The sequence below is a fragment of the Arvicola amphibius genome, chromosome 11, assembly GCF_903992535.2.
Source record: "Arvicola amphibius chromosome 11, mArvAmp1.2, whole genome shotgun sequence".
In the NCBI taxonomy this organism is placed as follows: domain Eukaryota; kingdom Metazoa; phylum Chordata; class Mammalia; order Rodentia; family Cricetidae; genus Arvicola; species Arvicola amphibius.
Window position 1 is genome coordinate 120,146,742 of NC_052057.2, and position 12,807 is coordinate 120,159,548.

Genomic DNA, 12,807 nt, shown 5'->3' on the forward strand with positions numbered 1-12,807 from the left:
AGGCTATTATCTAATGCGAAAGCAAATAGTCGGTCTGGAAATCAGCTAACAGAAGGGGATTAGAGAGATCTGAGAGTGGCTTGATTTCTAGCTGAGCTGTCTCTGCAGCCAGTGATGAGACACAGACAGGGCAGCTAGGAGCGCTCCAGATGGCCAGGGAAAGTGGTCGCCTTGGGTTACTGCAGGGCACTGGGGCCACCAACACATCCCGAGCCAGGGAAAGCATCCTCAGGGAGCCAGTCCCACGTCCAGCCTGGACCAGAGAGGGCGAGGCCGGGAGCCATGCCTCCGGCCCGCCAGCGCACCCCTGCGAGCCGGGTCTGCCCATTGTTAACATATACTTGACCTCCGTGACCCCCGCACGACACAGATGTCTCCCACCTCCACCCCTCCCAGCCACCCCCCCACCCCCCGCACCTGGTCGCGGCCGCGCCGCCGCCTCCCTCCCGAGCGGCCACGGCGCCCCCGGGTGCGGGTGCGGGTGCGCGCCGCAGCCGGCCTGGTGCGGGCGCTGTGGGCGCTGTGGGCGCTGTGCGCTGCGCGCGGCGCTCCTGCTCCCCGGCGGACGCCCGGACGCCCTGCAGATAAATGCAGTCGCCTTCCTCGAGAGCGAGCGAGGGCGGGCGAAGCGGACGCAGACGCCGCCTGTGACAGCGGCAATCCCCTGCGCCCCACATCACATTTGTCTGCCACAGCAGCAACAACAGAGGAGCGAGCTAGCAAGAGAGCGAGCGAGCGAGCGGAGGGAGGGAGGGAGCGAGGCGGGAGGAGGGGAGCTGATCTCGGCGCGCGCCGGGCTCCGAGTCGCAGGCTGCGTCTGGCTGGCGTCCGCCACCCCGGGCTCGTCGCCCCGCTGCTCGCTGTGCGCCGCGGCCGCGGGTGCTCGGCAAAGAGCAGGCGGCCTCTGGGGGAGCGCGCGTGGGCGAGTGGCCGCGGACACTCTGGCCTCGCGAGGGGAGCCACGCCGCGCCCTGGTCCTCTGGCCCCGCGGGCCGCCCCCGACCGCAGGAAGTTTTATTTGCAGCTGGGAGCCCGCGGCGGATGGTGGGACTCTCCGGCCCTGTGCAGTGTAAGTGCCTCCGGCGGGCGGGCTGGGTCGGCGGGCGGGCGAGCGGGAGAGCCGGCGAGCGGGTGGCGGGGACCGGCCTCGGGCTGGAACTGTTAATTACCATTGCGATGATCGTCAGCTTCCTTTGGATTAATTCGACCGAGAAGCTGGCTCGGGACTGAACTTGACGCTCAACTAGAGTAGGACTGCGTAGCAGGGCAAAGGAGAGCATCGCGGTTTCTGGAGTCTGCGATGACACTGAACTTCACGGACAAACCAAGACAGAATTTCCCCTCTTTTTATTTCTTTTTCTTTCTGTCATTTTTTCAAACATTAAGATTTTTTTTTAAAAAAAATCCTGCATTCTTTTTTTATTTTATTTTTCATCAAAGGAGATTAGAAAGATGAGCATGTCTCCTTCGACTAAACAACTGGACTAGGTGCCCACGGTATGTTTGGCAGGTGGCTCCACACCCGCACCGTGGGATTTTTAAAACTGGAAACGAAAGGCTGGTTCTCATGGTGGGCACCTTAGTTCTAGGAGCAAGACGAAGAATCCTGACTTGGTACCGGACTGCCACTTGGGTAGGGATCCTCTTAGCTGCATCCCGGCTCTGTGTTCCCCCGCCTGACAACTTTCTCCTTATCCTTGGGTATCCGGGGGTGCTTTGATGGGAAACCCCGAAAAGGACGCGCAGGCAGCTTCTCGGAGCCAAGTCTCTTGCCGAAGGCAAGTCCTGAGCTTCGCAGCCGGGGACACCTGGCAGCATCGCCTCTGCGGTACTTCAGTGGACCGCTGGCCCAGGCACCCTGACCCTCCGGGATGTTTCCTTCGCAGTCCCGACCCGGTTACGCCCGCCTGTTCTGAGCTCAGAGCAGAACGTAGTGCTCCGTAGCTCTCGCCGGGCGGAATCCAGACCCGAGCTTTAGCGGGAGAATATATTACGTTTTGCAGAAATCCCTCAAGGAAAGTTCCTGGGGCTAGTGGATTCCTGGGACCCGCAGTTTACCATCAAGACGAATCTAGAAGGTCCAGGTTGGTTGGCATGTCTACGCCCGCTCCCCGGGTGAACCTTAGCCTGCCTGGGGTGATTTAAGCAAATACGGTTAGGTCGGCATAAGACACTTAAGCCCGGCTTTTGAAACTGTTTTTTTTTTTTTTTTTCTTTCTTCTTTCTTTGTTTTTTTGCAAGGTCAGTTAAGCTTTGGAAAAGTTTTGAGTGTTTTGATTCCTGGCAGTAGGATGTGAACCAGGACTGTTACTAAAAATAGTCGCTTTCCCTCCCCCTCTTCCCCCTAGGCTGTTAGAGCTAGGAGGATTTGGCCAGAGCCTTGGAGCCCTCGGCCTTCCTAGCCCCTTGCAAAGGGTAGAGCAGAAATCGTTTGTATTTGGCTTTCCTTCAGAACTGGGCACCACAAATCCCAGCGTGCCCCAGAGTGACTGGTGCTTCCTGGGAAAAGGCACAGACAGAAGGTTGAAAGGAATTATCTAGTATTCTCTGGGAAGAGCCCCAAAGCCAAGGAGTGAAGACCAGGGGAGCTGGAGAGGCCACTCCAGACCAACTTCATGTGCTTAATGTAACTCTGAGCCCTCTTGAATTTTTAACTTCGCTTCCCTTAATTAATCTGCCCAGGGCCTGTATATAAATGGCTGTCCACAGCTGCTGCAAATTGATTTATCTCCCGATAAAGGTCGGGTTGCTGACCAAAGCATTCTTTATACCTTCTGTGCGAACTAAAATGTGTTTTACAAGATATTCCCCACCCCAGTCTCCTCTTCCACATCTGTACCGTTTTTTTGTTTTTTTTTTAGTGCACTCAGTGGCTCTTATTATCATTCCCCTCCTTTACATAGATCTGGGTCTATGCCCAGGGAGTCCACACTCCCCAGAATACAAATCGAGCAGCTTCTCTGTGATGAACGGTTTGTTAACGTTAGGGGCCTCCTTTTAGCTTATGGTAGCACTCTGCCTTGACCACGTAAGTGTCCAGCTTCCCTGCTCACCAATTCCTTAGAAAGGACACACTATTGTTTCTTAAGCCTTCAGAGCCTCGGTTTTCGTGTTTATGTCAGTTGTGATGTGTCTAAGCAAAAAAGCATCCCACTGCTACTTATTTCTCCCATATTAATTCTTAAAGTGCTGTCTAGTTTTAGCACTGTGGTGGCTGTCAACGAAGAAAGATGGGTTACGTGGTTTCATTTTCTTTTTCCTATTGTTTTTTAAAGAGCTGCAAGAGTCTCATATGCTGTTAACTAGAATCTTAGTTTGATCCACGTTGTTTTTGTTTATTTAATTTTCCAGCCAGAATAGGTATTCCGAAAGCCACACTGTTCCCTTATTATACTGCATTTTGCATGTGATGTTTTATTAATTGATTCTTTAAAAGACAGAATCCCAACAACATCACCAAGGAATCATTCTGGGTACATAGAAATTTGGGTTTTAGCTAAGCCCATGCTTAGAGAAGAACTTCATGAACTTCATATTAAATACATTTGTTTAACCATTAATTACAAACTGTGTAGATGGCATCCCCTTTATTTGAAAAACTAGGTATTGTGTGGGAGAATTTCTGCCTGCGATTTTGTCGGTGTCTGGTTCTCATCTGATAAAAGCAGCACTGAGAGCACCTGGATTTTTTTTTCTCCAGTATTTGGACAACTCCAAGCGGACCAGAAGCCTCTGAGATGATATTTTTCTTTGTTGACTAGGTCTGTTTCACCACCAGGACCTGCTAATAAAGACTCGGTTTTTTAAATGGTCCCTGAAAGGACCTTCCTAATAAGAAGGATTCTGCCTTCAGCACAGTGGAAGCTACACTATTAAATGGCAAGTTCCTGGAAATAGCAGGACAGCAAGCTCTGAGCTCTGTACTACAGCTTTGTAATACTTACCCAATCCTACTTAAGCATTGCCCTTGATGTTAGCATCAGCAATGAGATTTCCCATCGAGGTGTTAGCCTAAATATTTTTGGGTAAACTCTAAAAATTGTAAAGACCCTCACAAATGTCAGGAGCCGTTATAATTTATTTTATTGTAAAATAGAGGCTTATCCCCCCACCCCCTTCTTTTTTTAAAACATTGAAAGGGGATCACGAGAAAGCAATGCTTCTATTAAGAATGCTGGTCAGTGGTTGTCAGTTTAGGGCATTCTTCACTGTCAAATCCTGTTTCTCACTTCTTTGATATGAACATCAGCTGACAGGCCCTGAATGCAAAGCCTTCTTCATTGAGGTTTTATGCAGGCAACATAGCCCTCCATAGCAAAGCAGTCTGAAAAATGGGCACCTGCACAATTTGCATGTGAAAAAACCCAAGTCAGTTGCATTTTTGCTGGAGTCTATTACTGTAAGTTATGTAAGTGCGAAAGGCTATTTATTTGTTGATGTTTGGCCGTCTAAAGGTTCTTTATTATATGGATACCTTATTCATCATGTAGTGATCTTTGGTCATTATTGATAGCAAAAGCAGGACAAATTGAGTTTTTGATTTGTAAGGTTATTTATTATGAGGTGGGGTCATTGAATCCATGAGCTTACAAAAGTCATTTAGATTCAGTTAAAATTTTTAAGTGTGCTTTGGAAGAAGGCTTTGAGAACAATCTGCTAAAAGTTGAGTGCATGCATACAGTTAGGCTAACAGGAGTATCGGTTGACAACAATCCAGCATTTTAATAGTTATGGACTTCAGTACCAACTCAAAGTCCCCAAGACCATAGACAAACATTTCAAACTTCTAAACTATGGGGGGGGGGTGTACTGTTTCCACTCATTTTGCTTGTTAAATTGTAGTTGTTACCTATATGACCTCTACAAAATTGTATTTGACTCCCTTTGTATAAACCAACCAATAAATATTAAACCTACTACAGAAACCTTTGTGAACCCCAGACTATTGTCCATCAAAGGGACATTTTACCCAGAGTAAAGCTACTATTATTACCTACAGAGACACCTTCCAAGTTCACCTTTTTACAGCCATTAATATAAGAGTTCCTAAATAATGTTTAAAGAACAGTGAACATTTTATTAAAGCAAACATTAGTTCAGTTTAATGGAGGTAATTGTAAGCGATAAGACAGAGTGGGTTATCTCTGCGCTGTCTAAACAGAAGGAGCCCCTCTGCACCATTTCCAGTAGCCATCTGTAGAAGAGAAGGGGTTGCACCTGTCTGTCCCCACTAATTATAGATTAAGGCCAAAAGAAATGAAATTCAAGGAGGTTTTCAGCTAATAAAATCCATACTGATTTTACTGTAAATGTGTTTTATGTAAAGAGGAGAATGGCCGAGTTATGAGTAAAGAAATCGCTGCCAGGCACTTGGTTCTGGAGCATAATTCTGCTGCATTAACCTTTGATATTAAAAAAAAAAAGACAGCAACTCGGACATGGGTGGAGGCCTTTGTCTGGCACCCATAGTTACCAGTTAGTGAGCACCAGTGGGCTCAGCAGCTTAGAAATGTGAAGGAAAGGAGCTTAGACACCAGAAATGTTTCCATATTCTGAATTGCAGATGAAGGGAGGTCTTGGGTTAACTTATGCATGGAAAGAGTTTTTTTTAAAAAAAGAAAAAAATTAGAAAGCTTTTTTTCCCCCCTTTTCTGCATTTTCAGCTTCACATCCATGAGAAATTAAAGCGAAATGACTGAGGAATGCATCCTTCAATGGAAGGTCACACGAATGCCTACCACATCTGTTTATAGTAATTATGAACATAATTAACATAAGAATTACAAATGAAATAATGACAAGCTGAGCAATGAGATATTATGCCATAATGGTCATATGTTGGAATTCTCACATTATAGCACACTAGACTTCACATACTCAAAGAAAGAAAGAAAATGCTAGATTTTTATCTGAATTAATGTTTCAAAACTTATCTGCCTGGGGCAGATGGACTCTTTGCTTTTACAAGAAGGTAACCTATTATTAAGAAAAGAACTCATTGAAATTAACATTTTGATCCAGCTTGGCTGCTAAGTTGTCTGTAATTATAGGTGCCACTTTCTGGTGGTTACTCAGCCCATGATAATAATTCCTGATTACTATATTGCTTTGGTTTTTATTTTGATTTTCTTGAGACGAGATCTCATTCTGTAGCCCAGGCTGGCCTAGAATTTACTCTAGAGCTCAGGCTGGCCTGGAACTCACAGTGATGCTCCTGCATCAGTGTGTTGAATGTTGAGATTACAGGGGAGGGGGGAGGTCGCCATGCTGAGCTTGTGTGTGTATGTTTCTGTGTGTGTGTGTGTGTGTACGCGTGCGCGCGCGCGCGTGCACACACACACTTGTGCATGTGTGTTTAATTGAAAGGTTTGGAAGCAGAGTGGAGCCAGAAGTCAGCACACAGAATAGTGATACTGTACTTTCACAAAACAAAAACATCAGTGCATTAGCTGCTCTGTTGTTTTCCTTGTGCCTAGTCTTTGGAATACCTTTTAGAGAAATACGTGTCTGTTCTAAGGTTAAAGGTGGTATCAACTTTTTTCATTTGTATGTATGTATTAATTGCACCAGATAATGGGTTTCACTATGACATTTCTGTGTATATGCACCAAGTGCATCTTTGTTAGCACATTGTAACAGAGAATGTAATGGGGGGGGGGTCAGTGAGCATCTGTATGTTGTATCTCCCCCCCCTTCCCTGAGTTTGAGCATTGGATTCGAAGGTGTTTCTACACAGCCTGTGCCCAGACTGATCTAACTACAGAAGCTGCTGCTGGCTTCTGGGAATGCAGCTTTCTATCACGGGGAGAGAAGAGGTGAAAGGACACCTTTTACAAGAGCTAAAGGGATATTCTGGAGATCTGTTATTCACTTGAAAACATGCAGGGATGACAGATTTCCACCCGTGCAGAGCTCACTGCCAAGTGGTTTACTTCCTGCCCCAGCACCCTTCCCTAACTCCTGAACCTGGTCCCTTTCTGAAGATTTATGGAGAAATAGTACCTGGTTCTTGTGCAGTGATACTGAGAGGCTTTCAGCATTATTGGATTACTGGGGGATTGTAGCAGCACCCCTTTTATCTGGCATTCATTCTATGAGGAGATTTTCACACATCCCCTCCCCCACTATGCTGCTCAGCTTTCTTGGTGTTACCTACCGAATTTCCCTTGATTCTTTCCTTGGGCTGGGGTCATGAGCGTGCGTCTGTGTGGAGGGCGTCCTTTTCAGAGAAGACCAGTTTTGTTGTTCTAAGCTAAGTGATCTGGAAAGCACTTGATGAAACAAAGCCCCTGCTAAAGTCTGTCTCTTCCTCTTCTGTCTCAAGCTCTTAGCCACGGGATGTTACCTTCCAATGACTTCCCTTGTACAGGCTATCTGATGGCCCCATGTTGCCCAGCAGTTGTGGCTGCAGTGTGGGCCATGCCAGTGTGTGGTTTATTGATCTCGCTCTCCATAGTGCAGGAAAGGCTTAACCAAGCTTCAGCGCCTAGAAACACACCACAGCCCAGCACTTCCCCCTCCCCCAATGAAAAGACCTCCTTTGCTGCGGCGTCCGCCTTCCATTAAGGATCTGATCAGGCGTTCAGATTGTCTGATGGGTGCATTTAAAAGTGAAAAGGGGCTCCCTAGGGACTACTCAGGTGTATCTCCCCCCCCCCCTCGACCCTGCTGGGGCCGAGGAGGGTGAACTCTGGTCGGCTGACAGAGCACCGGCCCTTGCTTGTTCTGATTGATTCTCAGGCTCTGGGTGGGTAAAGAACTGTAAGGCAGCTCAAGCCAAGATTGATTGCCTCAATTTCGGATTCCCACCTCCCAGACTCTCAGAGGTACACAGAAGGAAGCTTCTACCCAACCGGACTTCTGGAGGTGGAGCAGGTGTCTGGGTCACCTGTAGCCACCAATCACAAGTGATCCTCCTTATCACAACGATGCTGGCTGCCCTGAATCTTCAGCCTGGACGCACTCAAAGCTTTAAAGGGGAGGTGTGTGTGTGTGTGTGTGTGTGTGTGTGTCGGGGGGCGGGGTAGTGGTGGTGGTGGGGAGACTCTTTTTGTATCTCCCTGTATCTCCGTGTGTTGGGGGTGAGTGGGGGTTGGGTTTTAGTATCTGAGGGTCAACAGAGGAAGCTCCCACAGGACCTCGTCCTGGCAGACTGCAAAACTGTTGTATGGGCATAGTAGATTTGTTTTGCAGATTGTCTTTGGATAGAAGTGAGGTGGTGAAGGTGTCCCTGTCAAAACCACCCAGAGAGCTCTTGATCCCGTTGACCTTGACAGACCTCTAATGTTAGTGGAGCCACAGGGCTGGCAAATCCAAATATTTGGGAGGTGGGGCTGATTTGGGGGCGCGGGTTACCCGGCAGCCCTGATTGCCACCACCTTCCAGCCTCCTTGGGTAGCTGTCCTCACGCTCCGACCCCATCCCAGGCCGGTCCCCGCCCCTGAATCCCTTCCCTGTCTCCCCTCCTGCCAGCATATCTCTCTCTCTCTCTCTCTCTCTCTCTCTCTCTCTCTCTCTCTCTCTCTCTCTCTCTCTCTCTCTCTCTCTCTCTCTCTCTCTCTCTCCCTCCTCTCTCTCTCTCCCACTTTTCCTCCCGCTCCCCTCCGTCTCGCACGCACCCTCTGTTTATTTTCCTGCCTCCATCTGGGCCCTGCTGATATTGTAATCACCCTGATGCACGTTGGCTCTTCTCCTCTCCCTCCCGCGCGCACACACTCACTCACACACAATGTGCCATCCCGACCAGCCCTTTACTTCTGATAAGCTCCGATGTGTGTTTAATGAATACAAAGCGGCGGTGTGGGGGCCGCGCGGCCGGCCGCCTCGCGCGCTCGCCGCCGGAAGGTAATCTCCGCGGCCGGGCTGGGGGCGGCGGGGCGGGGCGCGGCGTGGGGGCGGCCCCCCAACGATCTGGAGCAGATAAGAGCCAGGGAAGTGAAGATGTAACCTGTTATCGGGCGCTCCTCTTAGCTGCCAGAGGGAATTTACATTTAAAGATTACTGAGGGAGAGGGAGAGGATCTGCCTTTTGTTGTGCGGGGGTGAGGAGGAGGCAGCGGCCCTGGCCTCCAAGCTATCTCCCATCACCTCAGCTATCAAGACGGGGGACTCACGGAGGTGAGATTACGGAGGGCCTTATCTTTAATTGGGTTTAGTGTTGCCAGCCTGAATAGGTTTAAAGAGCCTCGATAAAGGGGGAACAATAGATTATTTGTTGATCCGACGATGGAACCCTCAGATGTAGAAGAGAGAGGAAGAACTCTTACCAACTTGATTAGCTCTATTTTATTTTGATTTTGAGGTGACAGGGTCTCTCTTGGTAAAAGGAGGAAGGACTAAGGAACTTAGGTGCGATTTGAACGACTTACAATGTTTTATTCCCTATGCATGCTTGCTTTTCCAGACTTCTGCACCTGCCTTATTTTGAAGGTGCTGTCTCACCTTTTCTCCTTAGGGTTGATGTAGTGAGGGAAGGGTAGGGGCTTTGGGGATGGTTCATCTGTATTTGGTTTCGAGTGGCTTGTTTTGAGCAGGTGATGAATTGATGCTTTGGTCCTGGAAGGGGTGTGAAAAGCCTTTGGAGACCACTTTTAGTATGGAAGGAGGAGGATGGTAGATTGTGGTGCAGCTCTGGCTGGAAGGTTGGGCATCACTCTAGGTGTAACAGAGAGATCATATTTTGTATTTGAATCATGACATCTTTTGCTTGAAATCAGTGTGGGGGGGAGAGAAGAAGAAAATTGTCACTTGACTCATGAATTACATTTTAAAAAAATCATGTAAACTTTAGAAGGTTTTTAAAAAAATGAATAAAAGTAGGCAAAATGATTGCTTTTGCCTCATACACACAGGTGAGATAGGTGTTTTCATAGGTACCTAGATATGAGCTAGTAACTAAAAGCCTAATTAAAATTTGTTTAAAGCCAGAGGGGCATGTTTCCTTGTTGACAGTGGCAGATCGATCGGGGAAGACAATAAGTCCCATTATTTTACTTCCATTGACTAAACATATTGACATTTCAGGTTTACTGTTGCCTCAGTGAGCATGGCAAAACATTGAAACGCACAGACCAACTGGTCAGAGTGGCACATAGATTACTGCCTGTCCTCTCTGCCTTCAGGTTACCTGCCCTCCCTCAGAAGGAGCAGAGCATTTTAAGGAACTGTCAGATAACATGTCTTGGGAATATCAGTCATTTCCCAAGAATTGAATATGATGTAGAAATGTATGTTTATTTGAACATCTGGGGAAGCAAGCTAGTCAGCAATCTTGGATATTTTACAAGATTCCCATTTACCCTCCCTGGAAATAATTACAGTAATGACCAGCTTGTGATTGGGTGATAGCCATTGTGTTCCAGTCCAGGGTTCGCAGCTAAGTCTGCGTCTTAGAAAAGCACCGTTTACACTTTCTCCAGACACAGGGCCTGACTCTGACTTCTCCCGCAGTTTCTTTTGGTGGGTGAAACAGGAAACGGCTGGGATGTGACTCCCTCAGGCTCAGGCGTGTGCATAGACAGTGATATGAATATATATATATATATATATATATATATATATATATATATATATTCCAAGCAGATGTTGACAAAATATAATTTGCTGCCTTCTTATGTCATCTGGCATTTACACACTTTGCATTTTACACACCATGCACATAATACACAATCAAATTAAGTATTAGGTAGACACTGAGTACAAGAAATTTGAACCATAGCAAAAGTAGATATGGGATGAAGTCACAGAGACTGTGCATAGTTTTGAAAAAGCCGGGTGACCACGACTTACGCACAGCACACAGTGACTGCTGCCCTCAAGTAGGGAACCCATGCCCTTCGCAGTGTTTTAGAACAGAGCTGTCTTTTAGGCCATTTCCATGAAAATGTTAGGTTTCCATTGGATCAGCAGGTGCTGCGGAGATGAAAGCCATGTGTAAATTTCCAGAAGGCTAAAAGTGTCAGTTCAGAAAAGGAAAGTGATAAGAGAAAATGCAATCAGTTTCCCTGTTTTCAATTTGTGCAGGATTTGAAGAGCCGTTTTGGTGAACTGCTGCATCTGCTCCGATATGAATATTGAGCTACTTCCACTAAAAATAACAACCTATAATTTGGAAGCCACTGCAGCCTTTTGTTAATGTGAGTGGGTTATTTAAAAACAAAACAAAAATAAATAAATAAATAAATAAATAAAAAACAATTTTCTATTCTGACAGTCCCCTGCCTAGCTGCACTTCCATTTGCTCTGCCTTTCCCTCAGCAGATAAATGGTGTTAGCAATTAGCGACTCATCCTGTTTGGCTAGAAAAAGAGGTTTCCATAGGTGAAAGTCCTGCTACTCTAAAGAGGCAATGCACAAAATGAAATTTATCTTTAAATAAGCTTGTAAAATGTTTATTAAAAATGAGATATTCTCCCTCACGTTCTCGAACGCTGCAGTTTTTAACTGGCTGGCAACTCCTGTGAGACAGTTAACGTGATTTCGCTGCACACTGAGCAGTCTGTAATGTTTTCACCTTTAATACACCTTCAAATGTAAGTTTAAACTAATCAGGGATATTTTACCTACCAGGGCTTTCAAATACTTTTTTTTTTCATGCTTAAATAAAATGATTAAATTATGCTTGAGTGCCTGCATACAAAGGCTTTGGCCTCTATAGTACTGCTAATCAAATAAGTTTTATGGACCACATTAGAGGAAAAATTGGATGCATTTTACTGGTGACATTTCTAGGAAAGAAGTGTTCTTTAACTCATCTAGTATTAATTAAAAAAACCTCCAGAATGTATTTAAAATAATCATTATGAAAAATTCTTCATCCATATATTAAGAATGTGACTGGTGACTTTACATGGAATACAGGCACAGAAATGCACTGTAGTAAGCAGATATGTACATAGGTTGGCTATTGATTCAATCCTTGATTGCACTTGGTTTGACTTGTGGCTAAAATCATTTGTCCAGGGTGAGACCTGATCACTGCCCAGGCTCAATTAGCTGTGGAGCTTGTGGCTTCACACTTGAGTTGGTAGAGACAATTCTTCCCAGGTAAACTCAGAACAGTTCAGGGAAGGAGAAAGGAAAAAAGACACATGAACGTGTTGGTTTATAAATGTAGTATTTCTCTTGCGACATCATTTCTCAATGAGAAGTGGATGAAGAAGAAAATTGGATGTGTTATTGGATAAACGATTGCGCGTAGGCAATCAGACAAACAATACTGCGCTTAAGGAGAATTATTTCCAACCCAAAACACAATGAACAGTCCAGTACTCTGGCATTCTGGCATGTCATTAAGTAAGTTTGGTATCGTCTGGGTGTATTCTTTGGTGCATGTATTTTGCCACTTTCAAGGAAAGAGCTGGAGCCATGGTGGCTTACACCTATAATCTCAGCACTTGGGAGGGGGAAGAAGGACTTAGAGTTCAAAGTCATCCTGGGCTACATAGTTTGAGGCTAGCCTGAGCTACAGGTAACTGTCTCACAAACCCTCTCCCCAGAGAGAGAGAAAGAGGGGTGGGGGGAGACAGAGACAGAGAGAGGGAGAGAGAGAGGAAGCTAAATTACATATCATTCAAAAAACCTATTCACAAACACAGCCCCATCCCTTAGGATGGTCAGTGCTGAAGCCGTCATATTTTATGTGCCCCAGGAGAGACAGAATTACGGTGTAATGTCCAGTCTCTTATATCAGAACCCCTGGTAAAGCTCCACAGTGCACCTAGATGTACCCCTGGCGTCACATAGACTGGATGTGGCATACCTACATTGTAGTTTCAACTTATGACATCTTGTGTATTATAGCTTATAG

At 46.3% G+C, this 12,807-nt stretch overlaps 1 protein-coding gene across 1 annotated transcript in view; it reads left to right on the forward strand.

Moving 5' to 3' along the window:
- The first annotated feature begins 987 nt into the window (after positions 1–987).
- Positions 988–12,807, forward strand: part of Runx1t1 (RUNX1 partner transcriptional co-repressor 1) — a 144,690-nt gene continuing 132,870 nt past the window's right edge. Inside the window, exon 1 of the mRNA XM_038347418.1 lies at positions 988–1,069. Within this exon, the coding sequence (XP_038203346.1) occupies positions 1,042–1,069 (28 nt within the window). The 5' untranslated portion in view covers positions 988–1,041. The remainder of the gene's footprint in view (positions 1,070–12,807) is intronic.